This window comes from Chaetodon auriga, chromosome 20 (genome assembly GCF_051107435.1).
Source record: "Chaetodon auriga isolate fChaAug3 chromosome 20, fChaAug3.hap1, whole genome shotgun sequence".
In the NCBI taxonomy this organism is placed as follows: Eukaryota; Metazoa; Chordata; class Actinopteri; order Chaetodontiformes; family Chaetodontidae; genus Chaetodon; species Chaetodon auriga.
This window is the reverse complement of record NC_135093.1, coordinates 675,695-702,500: the sequence shown is the minus strand read 5'-3', so window position 1 is coordinate 702,500 and position 26,806 is coordinate 675,695. Positions and strand designations below refer to the sequence as shown.

At 51.6% G+C, this 26,806-nt stretch overlaps 2 protein-coding genes across 2 annotated transcripts; both read right to left on the bottom strand.

The window, feature by feature from the left end:
- Nucleotides 1–57: 57 nt before the first annotated feature.
- On the bottom strand, nucleotides 58–6,286 carry arg1 (arginase 1). Its single transcript, XM_076759047.1, has 8 exons — nucleotides 5,961–6,286; nucleotides 5,778–5,850; nucleotides 3,637–3,811; nucleotides 2,446–2,605; nucleotides 2,087–2,181; nucleotides 1,694–1,798; nucleotides 1,178–1,314; nucleotides 58–677 (listed from the first exon to the last, which is right to left on the bottom strand). The coding sequence occupies exons 1-8, from the start codon at nucleotides 6,087–6,089 to the stop codon at nucleotides 514–516; spliced, it is 1,038 nt and encodes a 345-aa protein (XP_076615162.1). The 5' UTR covers nucleotides 6,090–6,286; the 3' UTR covers nucleotides 58–513.
- A 1,016-nt stretch (nucleotides 6,287–7,302) lies between these two features.
- Nucleotides 7,303–26,739, bottom strand: heatr1 (HEAT repeat containing 1). The gene is made up of 45 exons (XM_076759046.1): nucleotides 26,675–26,739; nucleotides 25,858–26,016; nucleotides 25,559–25,775; nucleotides 24,659–24,800; nucleotides 24,425–24,526; nucleotides 24,193–24,333; nucleotides 23,643–23,854; nucleotides 23,371–23,504; nucleotides 23,138–23,225; nucleotides 22,781–22,882; nucleotides 22,562–22,679; nucleotides 22,309–22,416; nucleotides 22,088–22,186; nucleotides 21,882–21,967; nucleotides 21,600–21,796; nucleotides 21,382–21,503; nucleotides 20,646–20,843; nucleotides 20,352–20,526; nucleotides 20,126–20,274; nucleotides 19,509–19,701; nucleotides 18,889–19,061; nucleotides 18,417–18,581; nucleotides 18,074–18,316; nucleotides 16,472–16,603; nucleotides 16,030–16,133; nucleotides 15,583–15,729; nucleotides 14,800–14,918; nucleotides 14,593–14,714; nucleotides 14,294–14,422; nucleotides 13,734–13,958; nucleotides 13,491–13,620; nucleotides 13,097–13,275; nucleotides 11,749–11,801; nucleotides 11,553–11,676; nucleotides 11,300–11,440; nucleotides 10,726–11,027; nucleotides 10,433–10,583; nucleotides 9,873–10,052; nucleotides 9,626–9,760; nucleotides 9,392–9,496; nucleotides 9,134–9,296; nucleotides 8,857–9,011; nucleotides 8,570–8,728; nucleotides 8,208–8,316; nucleotides 7,303–7,789 (listed from the first exon to the last, which is right to left on the bottom strand). Exons 2-45 carry the CDS (start codon nucleotides 25,997–25,999, stop codon nucleotides 7,701–7,703), a joined length of 6,459 nt encoding a protein of 2,152 aa, XP_076615161.1. The 5' UTR covers nucleotides 26,000–26,016; nucleotides 26,675–26,739; the 3' UTR covers nucleotides 7,303–7,700.
- Between the last annotated feature and the right edge of the window lie 67 nt (nucleotides 26,740–26,806).

Here is a 26,806-nt window from a genome sequence, read left to right as displayed (position 1 = left end):
TTATTTGGTTGATTTAACAGGATAAAATGGATTTTATTACATTTACGGAAGATAAAATACTGCTTTCAATTTATTTTGATGCATTTACATTTGAGGTCATTTGTATCAAATTAAAGCTCAAACAATTAATGACAATCAACAGAAAACTGGCATGAGTTGATTTCTTGTTATTTATCAAGCAGAAGTCCAAACATCTCTGATTCATATCACTGGAACTGAACATCTTCTCTGACGCCTTTTAGACGAAAGAATGAGTGAAAAACTTTAGTGAATTATTTCATTTGAAAAACTCTAAACTGAGTCCTGAGCGTCCACAGGAAGACCTTCAGGTGTGTTTCTTTGGTTTGAAGCCTCACAGCTCGGACGGTTTGGTAAACAGGAGCGTGCACCTCACTGACATCACTTCCTTACAGGTAATCTGGACACTGGACTTGATTTTCCGTTCAGTTCCTGGTGGCGATCAGAGATGTTTGGGTGCCCATCAGGTCAGTCGGAGAGGCCGCGTCGTCCCCGTCAAGGATCGGGCAGGCGGTAATCCGGCAGGTGGTTTCCCTCACGGAGGCGTCCGAAACAGCTGAGCAGCAGGTCCACCGCCGTGCTGACTGTCGACTGGACTTCCTGTTCGGTCTGACCCCTCAGAGGATTCACCTCCACCATGTCCACCCCCGACAGAAGACCTGCAGGAGCAGGACAGGTGTGCATTCACACTGGAATGACTGATCTGTGTCTACCAGCAACAGCTCATAGTTTCACCACCCCACCACCACAATGCTAATGTCGGCTACATGCTAATGTCAGCTACATGCTAATGTCAGCACGCTAACATGCTCATAGTCCAGTGTTTCTCAATTCCGGTCCTCAGGCCCCCCTGCCCTGCATGTTTTAGATATTTCCTGCTCCAATTCAAATGAGTGGCTCGTTATCAAGCCACTGCAGAGCTTGACGACGAGCCGATCATTTGAATCAGGTGTGGTGGAGGAGGGAAACATCTAAAACATGCAGGGCAGGGGGGCCCGAGGACCGGAATTGAGAAACACTGTCATAGTCACAATAATTAACCGGCCATGTTTGAAAAACCCAGGAAGTCATTGACTCTGAAGGTCTTCGCGGAGTCTCCAAAGACTCTTTTTTGACTAATTTGTGAGTCGCACTTCTGTTTCCTGTCCAGGTGGCGTACCTGTCTGACAGAGCTGTTCAGCGATGTACACTCCCTCCCTGTAGGTGAGCCCTCCCACTACAGGTGTCCCAGTCGCCGGGGTAATGGAGGGGTCAATGGCATCGATGTCGTAGCTCAGGTGGATCGGTTTGTTGACTCTGCTCAGGTGAGAACATTTATGAAGATGGCGTGCAGAATGACTGACTGACGTGCTTTCAGCAGCTGTTCTGGAGCTTTGGATGGATCGTCATCTTCTGTCAGATTTCAGATTCCAAACTGTGTGAACGTGGACTATAAGTCTGCTGATGGAGAAGCTGTGACGCCATCAAAAGCTCCAGAGCAACTACCAAATGGACCTTCTGATGTTTTTTAATATCAAGAGGAAGTTTTGCTCTCATATCAGTTGCTCTGTTGGTGGATCGGTTGGTTGGTCTCAGTTCATCTCTATGAAGCTCAGCGGTGCTGAGGGTGCAGCAGGGTGTTAACAGGTGATTGTTTGGTCATTAGAAAGCTGGTCATGGAGGAGGTGGAGCTCACCTGGAAGACAGGTAGTCACATGTCTCCTCCATGACTTTGGCTACACCAAGTCGATCCACCTGTGACATGGAAAACACCTTCACACCCAGGAGCTTCAGGATGTAGCTGAAACAAGAGAAAATAATGTGTTTGTGCCAAACTCAGTTATTATTTATTACTGAAACACCAAACGTCCTCATCAGGTTAACGTTGTTACTAAAAGTCTTGAAAGATGAATCGGCTGTAACTCCCAGTGCTGATGCTAACTCTGGAGCTAACAGAGCTTTTGGTTGGATGAAACACATGAAGTGTGTTGAGGAACAGCGCTCTGTTGACTCCAGTGGAAGGACGGTAGATACGTGTGAAATGGCTGACAGTGGACTGAGCTGGACCTCAGACACATTCAGAACCTACTGCTCCGCAGGGTCCACATCTCTCAAGCCGATGTAGACGAGATCTTTGGCTGACACGCACGGCTTCATCCAGGAGAAGTTCGGCAGGACGGGCATCTGTGGACACCAAGAAGAAGAAGAAGGTCTAAACACAGCTGATCCAGGACCAGGGCGCCACATGTAAAGGCTCACTTTAATGGTTAACGGCTGCTTCCTGGTGCTCTGTTTGGCACGTTTCCTGCTCTTCGTAACAGAGATTAAAGGATGCTTTTGTTACCTTCCCGCCAAAAAGACAAATACTGTAATAAAACTGTCAGTTGGTGGTTAAAAGACCTTTAAATGAAACTAAAACTCTCCATTAAACCAACACTCTGCTCTGACCTTTGAGTGCAGCTCGTGCAGCGGGTAGGACATCGACTGTCCGTGGATGTTTCCAGTGTACGAGGTCAGCGGCGTGTTGATGTCGGCGTGGGCGTCGACCCACACGACGCTCAGCTCCCCGACCGCCGCCGAGTGACCGTGGATGGAGCCGATGGCCAGACTGATGAACACACAGAGACGAGAGTGAGGAGGTGGAAACAGTGAAGCACGTGATTGAATCCCGTGAAAAACATGGCTCCTCTCACGCCACCGCGTTCATTCGCTTTATTTCAGCGCAGCAGCAGCTCAGAGCAGAAGGACTCGTCGTGGGGACCAATCAGAGCGAATGATGAAAGGGACGCATCAGATAATTCACCTACAACATCCTCAACATGTTAATTCAGACCGAGCTCATCGCAGTCAGACGTTCATTCAGGGTTTCTGGAAAGCTTCGTGTCTTCAGGTGTGCCGATGTGAAATGATCCTGAAGGGACTGATTCCTTCAGCTGGACCCAGTTAAAGGCAAACTGAAGGAAGTCCTTCAGGTCTTTCACTTCATTGGCCCAGACAGTTGAAGTCCCGCCATGACGGCTCACACCGAGACAGAGGACGTTGGACAGCTGACAGCTCAAAGTTCTGCAGGCCGATGAAAAGAGCTTCTGGAAGGTCGAGTGAGTCCTGAGCTCCGTGTCACTGAGCCGAGCTGATCGATGGCTCGTTTGACCTGGACCGTGTCCTGCAGGTGGATGATTGACAGGCTGCTGCTGTCACACTAAAGTCAACAACCCACCAACTAACCATTTACTACAAGACGGTGAAGCACTGGACTGTACTGAAGTCCAATCCCGTCCTTTAACGATTTAAAGACGAGGGAAAGTTCCAGACAGGAAACACGGGGGCGTTGGTGTGATTCAGCACGTCGGCCTCGTGGTTGAAAGGACGTTATTTTGACATAAAAAGGTCGCGATGGTGAACGAAAGCATTTGCACTGTCGATACGTCTGAACGGACTGCAGTGATTTCCGTCTCAGCGTGTTTCCAGTCGGCACAAGTGATGGTGGCGCTGTTGGTCATCACAGCAGCGTGAGCTCACCTGAGCCGACTGTCTGCTGAGGTGTCATGAGGCAGGAAGCTTTGGAGGGATTCAGGTATGAATGATTGTTCCTCCAGCAGGTGGAACATTCTGTGTTTCTATAGGACGACACAAACACACCTGTGGTCTCCTCCCAGCATCACTGAGGTGTGTCCGTCCCTCTTCACAGCCTGCACGGCCTCTGACAGCCTCTGGTTGGCGCTGCCCACCGCCCGCACATGCTTCACCAGCCCGACCGGCTCGTCCTCCACCACCTCCTCAAACGTCAGGTTCCCATAATCCTTCACTGCACAGCCTGCAGACACACACACAAGAATCTCAGACGTGGGGGACGTGTGTGATTTGAGTGAAGTGACCCTTTAAAATGACTGGTCTTTAAAATCTAGTCCCTCCGTCCTCTTTCTTTCTTTCCACCCAGCTTTCAGAAGCAGGTGAATTTCCCAGAATGCTCTCTGTGTGAACATCACCAGCAGATCACTCCTCCGCATGGGAATCTGTTCATTTTGCAATGCAAAGTAAACAGACTGAAGAACCTGCTGCAGTGAAATGAGTGACCTATGAGATGTCACACACACACACACACACACACACACACACACACACACACACACACACACACACACACGCTTCATGTGTCGATGGTTCGGTTTTATTGATTTGTGTTTGACGCCTGAATTGAGACACACAAACGATTGTAACGCCACAGGAACATCGTGTTTTGGGTCAAAAGCAGACAATGAGTCCACGGTCATGCTAAATGCTAACAACAGCATGCTAACATGCTCACAATGACAATGCTAATACTGTGATGTAGTTATGTTTTTTAGCATGTTAGTTTAGCCTGCTAACATTAGCCAGTTAGGTCAGATCAAGGTCGGGCACCTCTTAGATATCCTCTGCTGTGTTCCATTAATAAAACTGAGAGTGTGTGTGCAGCATGACTCAGACCACACGCACACACACACACACACACACACACACACACACACACACACACACACACACACACGCTCCTTCTCTCTCACACACACACGCTCTCTGACACACACACACGCACACACACGCTCTCTCTGACACACACACACACACACACACACACACACACACACACACACACGCTCTCTCTCTCTCACACACGCTCCTTCTCTCTCACACACACACACGCTCTCACACACACACACGCTCCTTCTCTCTCACACACACACGCTCTCTGACACACACACACACGCACACACGCTCTCTCTCTCACACACACACACACACACACACACACACACACACACGCACACACTTCCTCTAAGTCTGTAAGTCTCATCAGATTAAAGTCGTGTCCCAGATACAAACTGAACACTGACTGTAACAATAATGACTCATAAAGTTGAGTCAAAATATTCACATGCAGATGAAGAAGAGTCTGACCTTCATCACGAGTTTAACAATCAGCCAAAGTCTGAAAATTCAAACTAAGTGTTATTTAAATATATTCATTCAGACTCCTCCATGATGTCATTGTCCTCAGTCACCATGTTTATTTACTTCAGTACAATTTTAAGATATGGAGTATTTTTATTCAATACTACTTTATATTGTACTTTTTATGTTTGAGGCTGGGACCTCTTCCAAACAGCTGAGTCACGTTCTCCTTCTCAACTTCAGATTAACTACATTAACAATGAATAACCTGAATTATTCTTGGAGGTCTGAAGATGTCAAACTGTTCAAAACTAAAGATCAAAGAGTCAAAAGTCCAGAAGAACTTTGTTCTCTCTTCTTTCTCATCAATCATCTGACGACCCCTCAGAATGATCGGCTGACCCTTTGGAGGGGCCGGACCCTTACGTTGGCCTAAACTAGCTCACAGTATTTGAAGTATTTGAAGTACCTCCACCTGCAGCAGCTCCAACAGTAACATGCTGCTCTGACACTGAAGCTTCAGTCTGAACAAAGTGATGAAGTCACAGAATCAGAGATCAGACACAGGAGACGTTTTACTGTACTGCTGTACTGTTACTGCATGACGCTGACTGTACTGCTGTACTTCTACTGCATGACACTGACTGGACTGCTGTACTTTTATTAAAGTAGGATTTTAAATGCAGGACTGTTACTTATAATCAAGTATTCTTAAATTGCTGTCTTAGTACTTTTCCTAAAGTAACTGATCAGAGAACTCCTTCCAGCACTGTGAATAACACACACACACACACACACACACACACACACACACACACACACACACACACACACAATCGCGCGCGCACCTTGCTCGTGCAGTCGGTGCAGCAGTCCTGCAGCTCGGATCAGGTCTGGTCCTCTCTCCACTCCGCCTCGAGGCTGCAGCGGCAGAAGAACAAGATTTACAGCTCACACACACACACACACACACACACACACACACACACACACACACACACACACACACACACACAGCACCGTGTCCTCACCTGTCCTTTGGAGAAAGGTGCTCCGATGATCCCCACTGACCGCTCATGATGATGATGATGATGACGATGATGAAGGCTCCGTCTGTTGACAGTCTGCGCGAGCTGCCGCAGCGTCCTCGCGCTCCACATGCTGGCTGATTCGCACACACACACACATACACACACACACACACACGGACACACAGCCGCCGACAGACAGACCGGCAGACCGGAGCCTCCTAAAAAGCCCTGTGACGTCACCGCTCGACGGCGTCGCGGCGTGACGTCACGGATAGTTAATTAGCAGTTCACTTGTTGGTGAACGTTTAACTGTGAGAAATGAATGTGTGGAAACACCACAGAAGAAGAGTCCAGTGTTCATGAAAGGAGCAGATTAGAAACTCATTAACAAACCTGCTCACCTACAGGGACGTCTTCAATGCAGTACAAGTACTACAACAACACAGTATGAGCAGTACAAGTACTACAACAACACAGTATGAGCAGTACAAGTATTTATTCTGACTGAAGTGTGACTGATGGCATTAACATTCAGAGTCACAGCATCAGGATCAAAGCATCAGTGAAGACGATGAAGATGAAGATGAAGATGAAGATGAAGAGCGGAGAACACCTGCAGCAGGTGTGATTCACCTGCAGGTATTATTCTAAAGCTTCAAGGCCAGTGTGACGTTTCACTGATGAAGGTCTTCACAGCAGGTCGTTGATCCCAGAGGATGTCACACCTGAGGCATGCTGGGTAATGACCCTGATCGAGTCACGGTTTTATGTCTGAAGGTAAAAAGTCTAAAAGCGACGACACGTGGACCTTTAAACACGTTGGTGCTTTTCACTGCATCACATTTCTTCTTGTAAAAAACCGAGCTGACGGCGTGATGATGTCAGAGCGTCTGTGGGGCGACGACCTTTAATCACCGTCCACCTGCAGCCTCCTCGTTTCCTGTTTGTCCTGAGCTGAATATTTGGGGACATTTAAAGACGTCGCTGTGGAACGCTCTGTCATCGTAAACAGTGGGAGCAGATGAACGGATGATTATGAAGTGGTTACCTGCAGCTCTTCACTGGTGCAAACTGCTTCCTGTCAGCATGCTGGTTTTTGATTGGTTGATTGAATAAAAGACAGGTTTTTTATTTCTATGAAAGAAACGACGGACGAGTCAGGAAACATCACCTGATGAAGAACGTTTCAGTTTCAAACATTCAGAGCTGAGCAGGTACGTCCTGTGATGACAGGTGTGTGTGTGTGTGTGTGTGTGTGTGTGTGTGTGTGTGTGTGTGTGTGCTAACAGGTGTACCAGTCTGTGGGTGATTGGCTGCTTCACCACAACAGAAGAAGGAGACTCAGTGCAGCTCTTCCTGTGTTCTTGGGGGGGTTGGTCTTGTTCTGGACCAGAAGTCCTCATGAGGACCAAACTGGTCCTAATGAGGTCAAAGGTCATGTGTGAGGTCCTGGTCAGCAAAGGTTAGAGGCAGCGTGAGGCCTGAGCCACAGATCAATGTGTCAGTAACCGTGTCTGTGGCTGCTGGAGGAAGACGAGGAAGACGAGCAGAACGATGACGGCGATGAAAAGGTGCTGACTGAAGGTTCAGACTGAGCTGAGACAGGTTTTAGTTTTGGTTTTAGACAAAAACAGCCCACAAGGAATTAAAGAACAATATTTATTTATGGTACACGAGAGGAAAAAGAGTGAGTGTGTGTGTGTGTGTGTGTGTGTGTGTGTGTGTGTGTGTGTGTGTGTGTTAGAAGTAACTCTGTAGCGGTTCTCCCAGGATGTTCTCCATCTCCTGAACCACCTTCTGGACCTGCTGCTCCACCTCCTCACACTCATCTGGAAAACACGCACACGCACACGCACACGCACACACACACATGCACACGCATGCGCGCACGCACGCACGCACGCACAGTGAACATTGTTAGCAAAACTTAAGTTTAAGTTGGAAGTTTTGAGTCTGAATTAGCTGTTAGCGGCGCCTGTTAGCGGCGCCTGTTAGCGGCGCCTGTTAGCTGTGTGTTCATGCTCAGACGGACGTCTCTCACTGGATCACTGAGATGCTGCAGGACACTTAAAAACATGAAGACTCACTGAAAGACTCAGTGAGTCTTTTCTCTGATTTCTGGACGTTTGTCTAAGTGTTCAATTCAGTTGTGTTTGTTAGACTGAACGCAGCATCGTTAACACACACAGGCTGTGTGATTCAGCTCAGTGTGTGTGTGTGTGTGTGTGTGTGCGCGCGCGTCCTCACCCTCCATCAGTTCAGCCAGGAAGGGGATGGTCTCTGGCAGCAGCACCATGTAGTTCTCCTTCAGTTTGGACGCCAGCTCCATCAGCATCAACAAAGAGGAGAAACGCACCTGAGGAGGAGGAGGAGGAGGAGGAGGAGAATAAAAGTGAGCATTTCGATCAACTGTTGCTGTACTCTCTGTCCTAACATGATGATAAAGTGTCTCATGAAGACATCTTCACCACCTGAGCTGTCTGTTCAGGACGACAACCCTGAGTGCTGTCTGCTGGCCTTTCCAACAGGCTCCACCAATCAGAGGCGAGAGGCAGCCTGAGAGGTGCAGGTGTGTGTGCGTGTGTGTGTGCCCGTGCAGGTGCGCTCACCTTGGAGTCGCTGTGTCTGGTCCTGAGCAGGATCTGGTAGTTGAGAGTTTTCCACTGAGCGTCGTCAGCCAGCGCCACAGAGAACTGACCCACGCAGGGAACCAGGTGCTGGGTCACCCTCTGCTGGTACACCTGCTCTCCTCCCTGCGTGTTCTCCAGCTGCATGTGATGGGGAACACAAGCGATTATTGTTCTCAATCATTCTGGTTAACATTTTGACGCGTGGCAGCAGAAGCTCAGGTGTCATTCATCGCACTGCGAGTTTCGGTCTGTGCAGGTGAGCTCACCTGGTCGAGCAGCGGGCCCATCAGGGCGTCGGCTCGCTCTTTACTGAGGAACCGCTGCGTGTCGTACAGGAAGATCTTGTGGAGGCAGTCGAGGATGAACTGAAGCAGAAGACTGTTCTTCTCTTCAGCTCGACTCGAGTCGAACAGCAGCTTGTCTGACAGGAAGAGACGACATCATCGATCACCTCATTCAACGGTCAAAGAGGTAAAATAAGGAAATACATATTAAAATAAACGTAATACTTCTACACATATGATTGATGGCTGCCCGCCTCACCTGTCTTGCAGCTGTTGGTCTGTCGCAGCAGGTCAGCGAACGCTTTCACCAGGTTTCCCGCGAACAGGACGAAGAGTCCTTTGAGGCGCTCGGCGACGCGGTCGGACAGTCGGTAGAAGGTCAGCAGACGCTCCTTACTGTGAGATTTACTCCAGTCGAACAGCTGCGGGAGAAACGAGCAGCAACAACTCCGTCAGCAAGAGACACAAAGGTCCCGACCACAGGGGCGAGTCCGGCGCGTCAGCTGACTCACGTTACCTTGAAGAACAGCGGCCTGAAGGTGACCTCGGACAGCTTCATCACCATGGCGAGCAGGCAGTCGATCACGCGGCCCTCGACCTCCGCCGTCTTCTCCAGATCGCCCTGATGACGACAGACAAGGAGTGTGTGCTGCAGCTGAGACGGCAGAGAAGAAGCCTGACAGCAGGTGAACCTGAGCTGGAGGCGGTTTACGAGGACGCGACACCTTCAACGTGTTTCAGTGAGACCCACCTGACAGTGTTCAGCACGGAAGTCCAGGGCCGCGAGGAAGAAGGACGTGAGCTCTGATTGGTGGAAGTTCAGCTGATCTTTCTCCATGTGACTGATGTGTTCCTTCAGGATGCTCATCAGCGCCCCCAGCTGGCCCTGCAGGGAAACACCCCCTCAGTCAGTTGATTAAGTCTGTGCAAAAACACTCAAATTGATGCGAAAACGTGTTGAGAGCAGCAGCGGAAACACTGACGCTCACACTTCCCACCTTCTTGTCGACCACCATGTTATTGTAGCACTTGGTGATGGTGGGCAGAAGGACCCTGGGGGCCAGCTGGGTGGCGAGGGTGCTCCTGAGGGAGGTGAGACGTGTGGACAGCTGGGAGGTGGCGGAGGAGGAGGAGGAGGAGGAGGAGGAAGTCTCCACCAGTTGAGTCAGCCGACACACCTGCAGGAACAGGAAGTGTTGACGTGATGCTGATGAGCTGCTTCACACGTGAACATGCTGTGACAAACATCTGCATGTTGTTGTGAAGCTCTGGAAAGATTTCACTCCACTGATTTGTGTTTGTGTCGCTCATTGAAACACAACAAATGAGCCAGAGTTAGCATGTACGGCTAATGTCTGTGTGCTGTCCCTTTAACATCTGTCTGCACTCATGCTAGCAGCTCTGTCACACCTGACTTTGACACAGTGCTTCTTTGAGCTAACGTCAGCATGCTAACATCAGCATGCTAACGGGCACGCCTTCTTTAAAACCTGAAAACAGTTTCTGTTTCTGCTTCTCTGTTCGCCACTCTGTGTTATCATGCAGGTGTTCATCACACCTGTAAGGTGGTGTCCTGCAGGTACGGGCTGATGAAGTGCGGCAGCGTCTCAGTGACACGTTGGAGGGCGGTGACAGCGCTCAGCAGGTAGATCTCATTGGTCAGCAAGTCCTTCCTGTCTGTCAGCGTATGCAGCACCGCCGGCATCAACCTGCAGGAAACCAAAACCACCAACGTGAGACGTGCCTAACCTGACGAGGCCTCGTGGAGGTTCAGGCCTCAGGTGTCCTCGCTGACGTGTCCCCACGTGGACCGACAGCTGGTACCCCTCCTCTCCCTGTTTTCGGACTCACCTCGGTAACTGCGGGATGGCGAGGGCTTTGAGCGTGCAGACCACCTCGGCGATGCACAGCAGAGCGCTGCCCGTCACGTTCTTCTCCTCCTGCGGAGACGTGACGATGTCCACCGTCTGCAGCAGGACGGGCAGCAGCGCCTCCTGGTGGTCGGAGCCAAAACTGCGACAGAGCAGCTTGAGGCTGTAGAGCGCTGTCTGCCGGTTGATGGCCTGCTCCACCTCCTCCCCCTCCATCACCTGACTGTGACTTTTACCCACAATGCTCAGCAGGTCGCCGGTCAGCTGCAGGAGCGCAATGACCTGTGACGGACAGAAAGCTGTGATGAGTTTCAGCATCGTTTGTAACTTTAAACCTCTTTACACATTATTAAAGATAATTAACTGAAGACAAAAATAATGACGTGAAGTAATTGTTACTTAAATGACACTTTGTGACATCATGTTATCACAGTTCTGTCACTTTGTAAAGTTCTTTTATTTAAGTTGCGTTGTGTTGCTGAAGTTGTTTTTCAGGTATTTCTGTGACTTCCTGTCTTTAAACGTCTCATCATGGCTGCTCGTCGCCGTCTCACCTGCTGCTGCTCCCACTGCGTCCTGTGCTGCAGCTTGTTGTTCAGCAGCTCCATCGCTTTTCTCCTGACGGACGGCAGCCGATTTCCCATCAGCCCTCTCATCACCGTGATGAAGGTATCCGTGGGCAACAGGGAGTTCACCTGGGCGACAGGAGGCAGTGACAACAGGTGTAACACTGTGACGAGCTCACGCAGTGAAATCTGACGTAGGATCACTGGTTAGAAACAAAAGACAGTGATAAAACCAGCGAACCTTGTCCAGGACATCGTAGGCTTTGTTGAGCAGAACTCTCCAGAACTTGGCGGTGGGTTTGTCGGCGTTGTCCTCCACGCAGCGAGCGACGCTGTGGATGTACCGCAGGACGTCCTCCAGCAGCCTGAAGCACACACAGCACGTTCAGCCGCCACTTCACCACAAAACTGATTCAACTGTCATCAGAGAAACTCACCACTGCTGCAGCAGCTGGAGAGACGCATCGCCGGCGTCGCCACCGTCCGCAACCTGAAACCACCAGACAGACACTTTGAGCTCACACAGAGTTCTGATGACGGCTCGTTCAGCTCAGGTCTGTTCTCAGACCGTCAGCTCGTCCATATCTGACCAAAATTATGTGGAGAGAGTAAATTCAAAGCTCCTCGAGAATTTGAAGCTTCAACACGTTTGACAGCTGGACTGAAGAAGACCATGAGCTCCCTGAATGCTCCCTGAACGCCCGCTGAACGCCCCCTAACCCTCCCTGAACGCCCGCTGAACGCCCCCTAACCTTCCCTGAACGCCCCCTAACCCTCCCTGAACGCCCGCTGAACGCCCCCTAACCTTCCCTGAACGCCCCCTAACCCTCCCTGAACGCCCCCTAACCTTCCCTGAACGCCCCCTAACCCTCCCTGAACGCCCCCTAACCTTCCCTGAACGCCCCCTGAACGCTCCCTAACCTTCCCTGAACGCCCCCTAACCTTCCCTGAACGCTCCCTAACCCTCCCTGAACGCCCCCTGAACGCCCCCTAACCTTCCCTGAACGCCCCCTAACCTTCCCTGAACGCCCCCTGAACGCTCCCTAACCTTCCCTGAACGCCCCCTAACCTTCCCTGAACGCTCCCTAACCCTCCCTGAACGCCCCCTGAACGCCCCCTAACCTTCCCTGAACGCTCCCTAACCTTCCCTGAACGCTCCCTAACCTTCCCTGAACGCCCCCTAACCCTAACTGAACGCCCCCAACCCTCCCTGAACGCCCCTTGAACGCCCCCTAACCCTCACTGAACGCCCCCTGAACGCCCCCTAACCCTCCCTGAACGCCCGCTGAACGCCCCCTAACCTTCCCTGAACGCCCCCTAACCCTCCCTGAACGCCCCCTAACCCTCACTGAACGCCCCCTGAACGCTCCCTAACCTTCCCTGAACGCCCCCTAACCCTCCCTGAACGCCCCCTGAACGCCCCCTAACCTTCCCTGAACGCCCCCTAACCTTCCCTGAACGCCCCCTGAACGCTCCCTAACCCTCCCTGAACGCCCCCTAACCTTCCCTGAACGCCCCCTGAACGCTCCCTAACCTTCCCTGAACGCCCCCTAACCTTCCCTGAACGCCCCCTGAACGCTCCCTAACCTTCCCTGAACGCCCCCTAACCTTCCCTGAACGCTCCCTAACCTTCCCTGAACGCTCCCTAACCTTCCCTGAACGCCCCCTAACCCTAACTGAACGCCCCCTAACCCTAACTGAACACCCCCAACCCTCCCTGAACGCCCCTTGAACGCCCCCTAACCCTCACTGAACGCCCCCTAACTCTCCCTGAACGCCACCCACCTTCCCGATGAAGCTGGTGGAGCCGAGCAGCTGAGCCACGAAGGAGACCGAGAGGAACTTGAAGTGTCGCAGCTCTTTGCTGCTGTGAGCCTCCAGGCTGAAGATCAGCTCCTCCACCTTCTCCTCCTCCTCCTCCTTCTTTTTGGCTCCTCGCCGGGCAGCAGGGCGCTTCACTGCGGCTGCAGGAAACATCCAGAATAAGATCCACAGAGTCCCCGTGTTTGTCTCAGTTACCCAAAGATGTTCAGCTCAAAGACAAAAAACAGAAAGTCTGATGATCAATGAGCGAGAAACGGATCAGCCGGTTTCAGAAACCACCTGAAACCTCCCTGAACCCGACTGGACCGCGGGAACGTGACCACGAGCCGCGTTCACGTCCGTGTTCGAGTCTCACCGTCGTCTTTGTCGGCAGGCAGCTGCAGCAGGAAGTTGAGGATGTTTCTGAGAGACGTGAGCTGGTCGGACACCTGGAACTGACAGCAGAGACGGATCCAGAAGTCCACGTCCCGGTCCAGAGCTGCGTCCTGCCCAACACACACACACAGAACACCTGATGTCAGATCATGTCATCGCACCTCTCCCACAATGCCTTGCTCTCATTGACTGCCGTCTTCAGGCAAACACAGTGACGTCTTGCCTTCTCGCTCGCGGAGCTGGCGGTCTTCGTGGCGTGCAGCTTGAACAGGAGGAGCATCAGGACCCAGAGGAAGCGGGCGGGGCCCAGCGTGGTCACCAGCTGAGTGAGGACGGGCAGCCGCCGGTGATCGGGCACGTGAGGCAGCGCGTCGGCGAACACGTGCACGATCCTCGTCACCACGGCGTCCACGTGAGCCGAAGAGCCGCCGTCAGAGAGCTGGTGGGCCTGAAGAGACACAGAGTCGCATTTTCATTTCCTTCAGTCCATGTTGGACACGTCCATCGTCTCATCAGACAGCTCTTAATCTGTACATTCAGCGTCACCATGCTGCTCATCGTCACAGTTAAGACCACGGAGGGACTCGAGGGACAAAACCACGAACAGGACGCGAAGACGAGCTCCAGGCTGAGGACGACCGCAGTCGTCCAGCACGCCGTTCTTTCATTACGTCATGAATAACTGATATTTTTACGGGATGTTCTAACTTCTCATGCACAGGCCACACGCGTCGGCCTGTCTGATGGTTTGTCCTCCAGCTGACTGTCCAGGTGTCCTCTCACCTTGATCAGAGCAGGTATGACCATCTGGACCGTCTTGTCGATGACCCTGAAGCTGTAGGCGTCGTCCAGGCGCATGATGTTGGCTCCCATGAAGGTGAAGATGGGCATGATGTTGTGCAGGACTTTTTCCTGGAGGATGAAGACGAGACGGATTACCAAATGTTCTTCAGTGAGGACAAAAGACGTCCAAACAAACACCAGCTGGGAGTCCTTCAGTAAAACACCCTGAAGATTTCATTTGTGAAAACGAGTCAAACTACAAGCTGTTTTTTGTTCTGACGCCGTCTTTGTTCACTCACAGGAAAGATGGCGGCGGTGGCGCCCAGCAGCAGCAGAGCGTGATGGTGAGTCTGCGGCACGTCGGACGTTCTGATGCACTGGACCACCAACTCCACGCTGAACTTGTCCTCGTCCAGGACGTCTGCACAGAAACATTAGTTCAGTCTGGGTGAAGGATCAGAAACTGAAGCGTCCTCTGTGACGGACGGCGCCGTCGGCTGACCTACCTCCACCCACGGCTCCTCCGTCAGGGGACAGTTTGTGGCAGACGTTGAGCAGACAGCTGAGCAGCAGCTGTTTGGCGTACTCCATGTTGGCGTGGTCGCCTGGACACGTCTCCAGACTCCTGAGGACACACGGCAACAAACATCAGTTTGACTTTTGAGCTCCAGACGACAGAGACGGGACGAGACGTCTGAAGAGTCCAGACAGGACAGATAATGAAATCTGAAATTTCCCCTCGCGGGACAAATAAAGGAATATTGATTGATGTCTTTAATAAATCCATGAAATTAAGACAGCCGTGTCCTCACAGATCAGATCAATCCTTCTGAGTGTGAAGTGTGTTAAAGACAAACTTCAACTCAACTTCATGAAAGGAAATTATCTTAAAAATCAAAGTGTTCAGACGGCGGCTGGATGTAAAACAACAACAACAACAACAACAACAACACATCACCGTGAACACCAAGACACATTTGACAGGATGAAGACAGTGGACTGTGGACAGAGGACAGTGGACAGAGGACTGTGAACAGAGGACAGTGGACAGAGGACAGTGGACAGAGGACAGAGGATGTCTCTGCTCAAATTCAATCATTTCATCAAACTGAAATCATCTTTTTTCACTGTGTCCATTTGTGTGTGGGACAAAAAATGATGTTTGTGTTTAGCAGTTAGCATGTTTAGCAGTTAGCATGTTTAGCAGTTAGCATGTTTAGCAGAGCTCAGCTGTCACTGTACTTGTGTGAACCGACACGAGTCGAGCTCTCTTAGTCTGCAGATGTTACCTGGCGAGCAGAGAGAACAGAACCGGCACCAATGTTTGGGCTCTCTTCAGCTTCTTCTTGTGCTGCAGCAGCTCCAGGATCAGAGTGACCCTCCGCCACGACACAGCGCCCCCCTCTGGAGCCACGTCGCCGCTCTCCTGATGTTTCCTGTTCAGGGAAAAAACAACGTCATCATGTCTCCTTCAGGTCCTGAGTGACGCTGCTGAGCAATGGACAACATGAAGATGTCACAGTGACCTTTGGCCTTTAAGCTCACTTCATCATTTTATCCTGTGGGACGTTTCTGTGACACTTTGTCATAATTAGAGCCTGAAGAATCTCTTCACGTTATTAAAGAGTCTCTGCTGTGTGAGATCACAGCGACCTTTGACCTTGTGTTTGAAGAGAGCAGGACGTACGTCCTGAACATGACATCTCTTTGACTCTCAGGTGTGTTTTAACCTTCACCTCTGTGACATTCTGCTCCGGCGGCTCTGCTGAACCGTCACGCTGGCTTTAGGTTTCTCTGGAGGAGCGAGCTCATTGGCCACCAGCTGACCGTCTACCGCAATCTGAAAGTAAAAAAAGGTTTGAGGACCGACATCATGTGACACTAGACTCTGTTTCTAGACGTAAAGCCTGTTTTTAAGCTAAGCTTTAACCACAGCCTCACTTCTGGCTTTAACCCAGATTTTAAGCCTGGTTTAACAAAGCAGACTGGACAGCTCAGTACGACTGGACTCAGTTTAAAAGCTGCCAGAGCGTGACGTCATGTTGAAACAGACACACACTGGATAATAACAGATTGCTTCAGTGACCTTTCAGCCAATAACAGACAAGAAGCTCTTAATGTTCTGCTGAGGAGGACATGGTGGACAGTGTCTCACACAGCCCATCTCTCTCTGCTCACCCTTTTAAAGACGCTGCTGATGGTGTTGGACACCAGAGGGCTCCTGCTCTCCACCAGCAGGTCGAACATCACCGACAGCAGCTTCTGCTGCACCTTCTCCTCTTCGACGGCCGAGAAGAACGGCTTCGTGATCTGCAGAGGGACGAAGAGAGACGGCGTGAAGAAAGACAGCGTGAAGAGAGACAGCACGAAGAGAGACAGCACGAAGAGAGACGGCGTGAAGAGAGACGGCGTGAAGAGAGACAGCACGAAGAGAGACGGCGTGAAGAGAGACAGCACGAAGAGAGACGGCGTGAAGAGAGACAGCACGAAGAGAGACGGCGTGAAAAGAGACGGCGTGAAGAAAGACAGCGTGAAGAGAGACAGCACGAAGAGAGACGGCGTGAAGAGAGACAGCACGAAGAGAGACAGCGTGAAGAGAGACGGCGTGAAGAAAGATAGCGTGAAGAAAGACAGCGTGAAGAGAGACAGCACGAAGAGAGACGGCGTGAAGAGAGACAGCACGAAGAGAGACAGCGTGAAGAGAGACAGGGTGAAGAGAGACGGCGTGAAGAAAGACAGCGTGAAGAGAGACAGCACGAAGAGAGACAGCACGAAGAGAGACGGCGTGAAGAGAGACAGCACGAAGAGAGACAGCGTGAAGAGAGACAGCACGAAGAGAGACAGCACGAAGAGAGACGGCGTGAAGAGAGACAGCACGAAGAGAGACGGCGTGAAGAGAGACAGCACGAAGAGAGACGGCGTGAAAAGAGACGGCGTGAAGAAAGACAGCGTGAAGAGAGACAGCACGAAGAGAGACGGCGTGAAGAGAGACAGCACGAAGAGAGACAGCGTGAAGAGAGACGGCGTGAAGAAAGATAGCGTGAAGAAAGACAGCGTGAAGAGAGACAGCACGAAGAGAGACAGCACGAAGAGAGACGGCGTGAAGAGAGACAGCACGAAGAGAGACAGCGTGAAGAGAGACAGCACGAAGAGAGACAGCACGAAGAGAGACAGCGTGAAGAAAGATAGCGTGAAGAGGGACAGCACGAAGAGAGACAGCACGAAGAGAGACGGCGTGAAGAGAGACAGCGTGAAGAGAGACGGCGTGAAGAGAGACAGCGTGAAGAGACCCCTGTTTTAATCCTGGTTTTAACCCCTGTTTTAATCCTGGTTTTAACCCCTGTTTTAATCCTGGTTTTAACCCCTGTTTTAAGTGTGGTTTTAACCCCTGTTTTAATCCTGGTTTTAACCCCTGTCTTAATCCTGGTTTTAACCCCTGTCTTAATCCTGGTTTTAACCCCTGTTTTAATCCTGGTTTTAACCCCTGTTTTAAGTGTGGTTTTAACCCCTGTTTTAACCCTGGTTTTAATCCTGGTTTTAACCCCTGTTTTAAGCGTGGTTTTAACCCCTGTTTTAATCCTGGTTTTAACCCCTGTTTTAATCCTGGTTTTAATCCTGGTTTTAACCCCTGTCTTAATCCTGGTTTTAACCCCTGTTTTAAGCGTGGTTTTAACCCCTGTTTTAATCCTGGTTTTAATCCTGGTTTTAACCCCTGTTTTAAGCGTGGTTTTAACCCCGGTTTTAAGCCTGGTTTTAAGGCCAGGCTCAGCTCAGGCTGACCTGTTCCAGCGCACAGATCTGGCTGCTGGGGATGTCGGGGTGCTGCTGAGTCGAGGTCCTCAGAGCTCTCATGAACAGATCCAGACAGTTCTGGTCTTGGGCCAGCAGGGGGGCCGACGCCTCGTTGTACTTCCCCAGGACGAGCTGCATCAGCTGGGCTTCGGCCCGCAGCAGGGCGGGGGTGTCTGGTCCGCTCTGCTCCAGGAGGCGATCCAGAACAGGGAGCAGCGCGGACAGGACGGACTGAGGAGGAGAAAAGATCCAGTGAGGAGGCGACATGACGCTCCATTTGTTTCTCATCTGCCCTGACGGTGCTTAAACATGCAGGTGTCCTCGGCCTCACCTGTCCGTCGACGTGGCTCAGCGCTCTCAGCAGGCCGGCGGCGCTGTACGACGGGCAGCACGGAGTCTGAACGCTCCGCAGCAGCTGCTGCATCGACGACTGCAGCCTCTTCTGCTGCGTCTTCGCTTTCACAGACAGACACTCGTCATGAAGCGAGCCGAGAGCCTGGAGGTTCAACGAGGACACGAGTTAGAAGACACGTCTGCCGTCACACGGCAGGAAGACCAAAATCAAGACATCACCGGGAAACAAAACGAAACAAAACTAACTTCTTAACGCTTGTTAAAGCAAATATTTTCTTATTGGTGGTGAAAAGTACAGTTTGAAGACGTGAGTTAAAAAAAGTCTTCATGGTTTACAGAAACTCGTCATCGCAGATGAACTTCAGACTGATCTCAGCTCAGATTTGTCTAAAAGTCAAACATGTTTCATAGTTACGAAGCTGCAGGTTATGTCATGTGCTCCGCCTCACCTGGCTCAGGTACGAAGGGTCAGCCATGATCTCCTCTGGGGTCTTCAGAAGCTTCTCTGCAATTGGCTGGAAGGGAGATGTACTGACTCCTGACAGGCTCTGCAGAGCGCCAAGGGCCGCCCTCCTGACCTCCTGAACCGGAGAGCTGAGACAGCAGAGCAGGGACGGGAAGACTGAAAGACAGACAAACAGACAGTGAGGGGCAAAAACAGACAGACAGAGACAGAGACAGACAAACAGAGACAGACAGACAGTGAGGGGCAAAAACAGACAGACAGAGACAGAGACAGACAAACAGAGACAGACAGACAGAGACAGACAAACAGAGACAGCCAGACAGAGACAGACAGACAGTGAGGGGCAAAAACAGACAGACAGAGACAGACAGACAGAGAGAGCTAATGAAGCTGGATCTGATTCTTCATTCGTTCTGCAGCTTTGAGGTCACGAACCAAAAAACTTCAACCTGTCACCTGACGGTGGCGCCCAATGAGGAGCCAGAGGATCACCACAGTTATCACGGTTCATCCTGAGGACAGCGTGAGCGGAGACGTTGCCGTCTTTCAGTCTGATCTAAAAATGCGGGTGTCTCTGTGGAGGGTCACGGTTCGGTTGCTTACCGGGTGAGTCGGCGGCCACCAGCTCCTCCAGCGTGGCGGCCGGTTGGACGCTCAGCAGAGCTCCGCCCACGTACAGAGCCTGAGTCTGCAGGACGGCGCCGACCGTCACGTCCAGCTGGTCTCCGTGGTTACCGCTGTATCCCCACAGCACGCACAGGAACCTGAAGAGCATCAGAGGCTCAGGCAGGTGAACCTGGACAAGATGGAGGGAGCGGTGAGTCCACTCTCGTGGCTGTACGGTGCATGTGAAGCTACAGCCAGCAGCCCGTTAGCTTAGCTTAGCACAGCCTGGCTCTGGTTATGGTTACGGTAACAAAGTCCACCCACCAGCAGACTGAAGCTTCCTGATTGACACGTTATCTCGTTTGCTTAATCTGGACGAAAGCCGCCGTCTTGTGTCAGACTCGTGTCAGGCTAGCTGTTTCCCTCTGTTTCCAGTCTCTATGCTAAGCTAAGCTAAGCTGAGCTAACCCTCTGCTGGCTGTAGGCCTGTCAGAGTGATGCAGATCTTCTTCTCTAACTCTTCATCAGCAAACTCTGAATTAGTCTTTTAAAGAAAAAAATATTTTTGACATCTGACGTGTCACAGGTGTCATCAACAGGAAGTGACCTCGTACCTGGATGAGCAGCTTCATTAAGTCTCTGAAGCTGCTGGCCGCCGGCCCCTCCCCACCACCGCTGATGATGATGCTGAAGAGGCGGCAGGTCAGGCCCAGGTAACAGCAGGTGTTTGTGTCCAGCTTCTCTGGGTTCCACCACACCTCACCTGGAGGACCAACACACAACATGCTGATGTCTGCTCAGGTAAACCCGCAGCCGCCACGCATCCAGGAGGGTTCTTACCTTTGAAGGAGGCGTCGTGACACCTGAGGGAGGAGATGAAGTCTCTGAGCAGAGACATCAGGGCGAAGCCGAACTCTCTGCCAGGCCGACCACCCGGCTGCTGCTCACACCTGCTCAGGTAGAGAGTCAGGGCCTCAGGGAAGGACGAGGGGAGGCTGAGGACAGGCTCTACTTCCTGTTCACACACAGAGGAAACAGATTCCTCACCGCTCACCTTCATTCCAACAAGTTCAAAGTCAAATCAAATCTTCCAGACTGTCCCGACAGACTGCAGAGGTTTCAGGACGGACTGACCTGTGCGGCGCCGTCCCTGATGACCTCCAGCAGGGGGGGCTCCAGCAGCATGTAGACCCTCTGGGCGGTGAGCAGGTGCTGGGTCTCGCTCAGCTCGCCCAGGCCGAGCAGCAGAGTCCGGGTCAGCACCAGGAAGGTCGCCCTCGCTCTGAGGCCGGCGCCCCGCTGCTGCTCCACCGACTGCGCCAGCTTCTCCAGCTGAGGACCAAACACAGCGTCACCTCCCGCTGATCTCAGGTCTGCTGCTTGTCTACACGTTTCCTTTGTCACCAAAGCTTATGTTCAGAACGCTAACTGCTAACCGCTAACAGTTCAGCCTGACTGATCTTCAGTGAGTCTCACTGCTCCTTCATCACCATGACGCACGCACACACACACTCACTACAGCACCACATGTGGATTCATCCGCCTCTGAAAACAGTCCCAACAGATGCTCCTGTTTGTTTGTCTCCTCCTGCAGCTGTTTGAGGAGATTAATGAAGCTTTTAAAGGTGAAACTTTATATTTCTGAGTTTTTAAAGATTTACGCCTTCAGCAGGAACCAATGAGCCGCAGACAGGAAGTCAGACAGGACTGAGGGTCAAACCAACGTGTCGGTTTGACCCTCATCGTGAGATTTGATGACAATAAGGAAACACAGAATAGCAGCAGACAGATTTCTGGAAATGTTCGGCACACCATCCTCCTCCTCTGAGTGGAAATAACTCCTGAACGTCAGACTGGAAGAAACACTCACAGCGCTCCGTCTGGAGAAGTGATCCATGCTCGCCAGGTTCTTCGTCAACGTGGACACGAGGCGCTGGTTGGCCAAACCTACGAAGTCGGGTTCAGAGCTCCTCTTCATCACCTGGTCGAGCTCTGATTGGACAGATGAAACACAGCCAGGTTCAATCACACCGAGCCTTGTCTCAAACGAAACGGCATTCATTCATCATTAGCGCTTCACTCGCTCACCTGCAGCCCAGTTCAGGGTGAGCGGGTGTTGTGTGATGATGGAGGATCGGGCGACGCAGGAGGCCAGGCGGAGCTGGGTGGGGGTGATCACCAGGAAGGGCAGCAGCCTCCAGCACACGCTCTGCACCAGCTCACCGTTCTCCTTTCCCAGGCGCGGCTCGGACAGTAAACGCACCGCCTCCATCAACACAGGCAGCCTGAAACCAGTCAGATGAAGTTGTTACTGGTTTGAAACCAGTGTTGAATAAATATTAGAGGACTGTGTGTGTGTAGTTCACTGACCAGTGCTCCATCAACAGATCCTCTCTGTGCAGCAGTGACAGTAAACACATCACGGTGTCCTCAGGGTCCAACACATCCAACAACACCTGAAACAGAAGAGTCAGCAGCACGGCGTCACCTGTGGGCCCTTTGACCCCAGGCCCAGAGGGGGCGCTGCAGCCATCGTTCATGCAGATTTGATTTAAACCATCCGTGACCTCACTGACCTCCAGGACTTTGAGAGCGGCGGCCACGACCTCCGGCACGTCGTCCTTCAGACGGTCCAGGACGGCGTCCTTCAGGAAGGCTTCGTCCAAACTCTGCTGCTGTGGAGGAGGAAGACGAGGCTCGATTCAAAGCTCGAAATACAGCTGCTCAGGATTCATGTTTCCTCATAATCTGTTACGATTATGATCCTGAAAACAGGACAGGAAGTGTCCTGCCGTACCTGTCCAGAGGTGAGGATGTCCATCAGGTGGTCCACGGCCGAGACTCTGACGGACGGCAGCGGGTGTTTGAGACTGAGGAGCAGCGACGTGTCCGAGTCGCCAATAATCTGCATCCAGAAACACGCAAACATTCATGCAGAGCTTCTTAGCAACAGAACAGAAGACACAAAGGTCAGAAATCAGCGTCCTCAGAGGACAGACGAGTTTGTCTTCATCAACGTTTCCAGTCCAGATCAGCTGAACCTCGTGTACCTGGTATTTTCCGCTGCTCACAGACAGAGACAGGAACTGATGGAAGAGACGTTTCTGCTCAGTGCCGCTCGTGTCGGTCACATGACCTGCGAGGACGCCGTCCAGAGCGCCGCAGTACCTGACGGAGGACAAACACATGGCTAATGCTAACAGCAGCCGATCGCCTGGCAAATTAACATTCACTCTGCGGCTGCTCCACCGCGCGGCGGACGGACTCACCTGGACTCGAACAGTCGGACCAGAGGCAGCAGGCGCCGGTCGAGGGCGGACATGTTTTCAGCAGAGAGGCCGGTCTGGCTCAGATACCCGTCCAGCAGCAAACTGCAGGAAGAACACAGCAACACTAAGTCTGCGAGGACACACGGGGACATTTAAGAGCGAAAGACAAACAGCTGGAAGAGCAGCATGCTCAAGATCCACCTGGCTGTTTCGATATGAACGTGTCAGCAAAGGGAAAATATGAACCTTGTTTTACAGTGTTTCAGGTGTGACAGGAAGTCACCTGACGCCTGTTAAGCAGGCAGCAGGTGAAGCTTCAGCTGATGTTAGCGTGTGTTGTTTGAGGCGAGTGTTTACCGAGCCACAGTTTGGTCCAGGCCTCCGGTCAGAGGAACAGCCTGCAGGATGGACTCTAACACACGGAGCTCGTCTGTCTGCGCCTCACCTGTGACAGAGAGCGACAGGTGAGCACACAGGAGTCAGGTGACAGAAATCATTCCACCTTTTCCCACTCGTCCACATTTTCCATGTGTCCAAATGTTCGCCATCAGCACAGACCTCAGAACGTCTCACGTGGCTCCAGTTCTCACCTGAGCTGCAGGTGAACACGGTGTGGATCAGGTGAGGTAGCAGGTAGCGCAGCAGAGTGCTGACATCATGAGCCGCCGCCATGACCTGCAGGGTTGAAACCAGCGCCGGCATCGAGGTGAGGCGGCTGAAGGCCCTGAGGAGGAAGAGAAACGGTCAGGTGAGAGCAGCGGCGGCTCTGACGGCGTCTTCATTTCATCATTTCAGTGAAGTGCTCTGGAGCCCCACCCCTCAGCAGGCGGAGGCGTCTGAAACAGATCTGAGATTGTCCCACCTGGGCCCGGCGGCGCCCTCCTTCTGGTTCTGCAGCAGCACGACGAGGCAGCCGACGCCCTCCTGGGCCAACACGGGCTCTTTGAGCAGAGACCTGCTGACGTGCACCGCCAGCGTGTCCACCAGACTCGCCTCCATCACCACCTTCACCGCCAGCTGGCACACGATCATGTAGGTGGCGGCTTTGTAGTCCGTCAGCGGCGACTTCAAGCCCTGGAGGGACGACGTCATCGGAGCAGAGCATCGTGTCAAAGGTTCAGAAGCTTGTTGTGTTTTTTAAAGAAATGATGAAACGCTGAAGCTAAAACTGATCATTTCTATCAGAAACTCAAAGAACGAATCAACACGACGGGACATGAGACCAAAAACAAAACTCTTCTCTGAGAATACTTTCCAAAACTCGGCTGAATCAAACTAATGGTCAAGATTTGTATTTTAGCACATTTATCGATGAACGTCAGCAGCTTTTGATTTCAGGCTCATCTCGTTTTCACTGTAAAAAACCATTAAAAGAGGAAATCTACGGTCAGAAAACAGGAAGAGGACGTCACCTTCTGAACGTACGGCAGCAGTTTGGAGATGATGCTGTCGGACACTTTGTCCACAGCGTCCAGGGCAGGGACGATGGAGGAGGCGTAGAAGGAGAAGATCACTCTGAGCTGGGGGCAACTTCCTGAGCGCCCTGAATACGCCTGAAAAAAAAGGACAAAGATGAGGTGAAGAAGATGAGGACGTTTATGTTTCAGGTGTTGAACCGTTCCGTTGCGACACGCGTGGCGTTACCTGGACGGCCTTGGTGACCGTGGTGCAGATGAAGTCCATGAAGCTCAGGTCCGTGTAGCAGTGAGTGATCAGCGCTCCTCTGGACAACGGCACACCTGGTTTCTGAACACACAACACAGTGTTCACAGGCAGCACCACAGGGAGGTGGAAACACACACACACACACACACACACACACACACACACACACACACACACACACACACACACACACACACACACACACACACACACCTGCAGGCAGTGCAGCCAGTTCCAGCGGCTGGTGGCGTCTTTGATGTTGAGGAGCTGCAGGACTCTGACGAACACGTTGGTGTCGTGATACGGCAGCGCGCAGGCCAGCAGGCTGTCGGCGTTGTACAGCTGGATGTGGAAGCTGCAACACAAAAGGAGACATCGTCTGATAATCAGTCTGACCACACTGGAACGTCCTGGCACTCTTCACCAACACCAGCGAACATCCAGGGAAGGGACATTGAGATGGTGACATCTTATATGTACCTGGGTGTTCATCTGAACAACAAACTGGACTGGACTCATAACACCACTGCACTTTACAAAGAAGGACAGAGCAGACTCTATCTGCTCAGGAGGCTGAGGTCTTTGGGGTGCGTGGGGCACTCCTGAAGACCTTCTATGACTCTGTTGTGGCCTCTGCCATTTTCTATGGTGTAGTCTGCTGGGGGAGCAGCATCGCTTCAGCTGACAGGAAGAGGCTGGACAAACTCATCAGGAAGGCCAGCTCTGTCCTGGGATGTCCTCTGGAACTGGTGGAGGAGGTGGGGGGCAGGAGAATGACAGCCAAGCTGTCCTCCATGACAGACAATGACTCCCACCCCCTCCAACACACACTCACTGCACTGAGGAGCTCCATCAGTGACAGGATGCTACGTCCAAAGTGTGTGAAGGAGCAGTATCGCAGGTCCTCACTCTTTTGTATATATAGTGATGTTTCTAATTTGCATGCACTTCTTTTATTAATCTTTACTGATGCTGCTGTATTCTGGAATTTCCCCTCGCAGGACAAATAAAGGAATATTGAATTGAATTGAATTGAATTGAGTATTGAATTGATCACTCTGTGTCTCTAACAAACGTCCGCTGGGACGAGCTGTGGAGACGTGCGACGCCTACCGGTGAACCAGCCACTCGATGCACTTGTGAGCTGGTTTGAGGAGGAAGTACGGGCAGAGGCGGGTGAGGAAGAGCGAGATGCCGGCGTCCAGCTTCTCGTTGACCTCTCTGGACTGGACGCTGCGCTCCAGGGTCAGCGAGGCCGCGCTGAACAGGGTGTCCTGGAACTCCAGGAAGGCCGGTTCAATGCCCAGCAGCTCCTCCAGCCCTGTGCAGCCTGGACACCAGAGGACAGACAGAGTGAACGGGCGTACGGGGAAAAGGAGCGCCGAACTTTCTGGAGCCTGAGCGGGACTCACCGAGGGCGAAGAAGGTGCTTCTGTCCATGGAAGCAGCATCTTTGGGGTCGAAGAGGAGCGAGGCGACCTCTCTGCGGGTCAGCAGGCCGGGGTCGCTCTGAGGCAGCGCCAGCCTCTTCAGCTGGTGGGCCAATGACGTCATGATGGCTGTTTCTTAATCTGACAAACACACAAACATCACACACTCACATTTCTCTGATTTCTCCCGCATTCGTTTATACACTAAAGGTCTAGAGGTCCGTTTCCTGTTTCCTGAACCTGAACACACCGTCAGTAAACATGGCTTCACCTGAGGTGTCAGGTGGGTTAAATGTTATTATGTTGTTATTATTATGTTATTCATCCTAAGCTGTCCTGAAACAAAGAGCCGCTTAAATCACGTCAGACCTGAACTTTAAACCAGTGTTTCAAATGAACCCACATATCTGTTCGTACACGGTCAGTGAATGCTGCCACTGCCTGCTGAAGAACTCCTCTAACCTTTCTAGTACGCAAGAAAACATTAAAAATGCAGTTTTTTGAGGTAATTAGGCGGATACAATAATTCCAAACCAGAAAATTCTCCCATTAATAGTCTGTAATGATCTGCTGTATTCAGACTGTAATCCAGTTCAGTGACTGCTGCCTCATACAGCATCTACGTTAGCTGTTAGCTGTTAGCTATTTCAGCTAACGTGCCGACTCCTCACTTCTGACGCGATAACGGTCAAACAAAATAAATTGTCTCCCGGCCAAAGAATGACAAACATATTGTTTAACACTCCATAATCACCATAATCAGACATGAATACAGAAAAAAAAAGCGAAAAACTCAAACCTGTTTTCCGTAACTCTGTAACACACATGGGCACACGTTGTTGATAGCGGAAGTGACCTCGTTCGGGATGATTCATATCCGGTTCCTGTCATGTCACGCCTCTATAAAAACCAGTTCAGTTTAATTAAGCAA

Coding starts and splice junctions, on each gene's coding strand:
- arg1 (XM_076759047.1), bottom strand. CDS start 6,089: ATGTGGAGCGCGAGGACGCTGCGGCAGCTCGCGCAGACTGTCAACAGA. Junction 2,182..2,445: donor TGCACGAGCTGCACTCAAAG/GTCAGAGCAGAG, acceptor TGGTGTCCACAG/ATGCCCGTCCTGCCGAACTT. Junction 1,799..2,086: donor GATGTGGACCCTGCGGAGCA/GTAGGTTCTGAA, acceptor CTCTTGTTTCAG/CTACATCCTGAAGCTCCTGG.
- heatr1 (XM_076759046.1), bottom strand. CDS start 25,999: ATGACGTCATTGGCCCACCAGCTGAAGAGGCTGGCGCTGCCTCAGAGC. Junction 24,334..24,424: donor CGGTCACCAAGGCCGTCCAG/GTAACGCCACGC, acceptor CTTTTTTTTCAG/GCGTATTCAGGGCGCTCAGG. Junction 22,680..22,780: donor GTCCGACTGTTCGAGTCCAG/GTGAGTCCGTCC, acceptor GTCCTCCGTCAG/GTACTGCGGCGCTCTGGACG.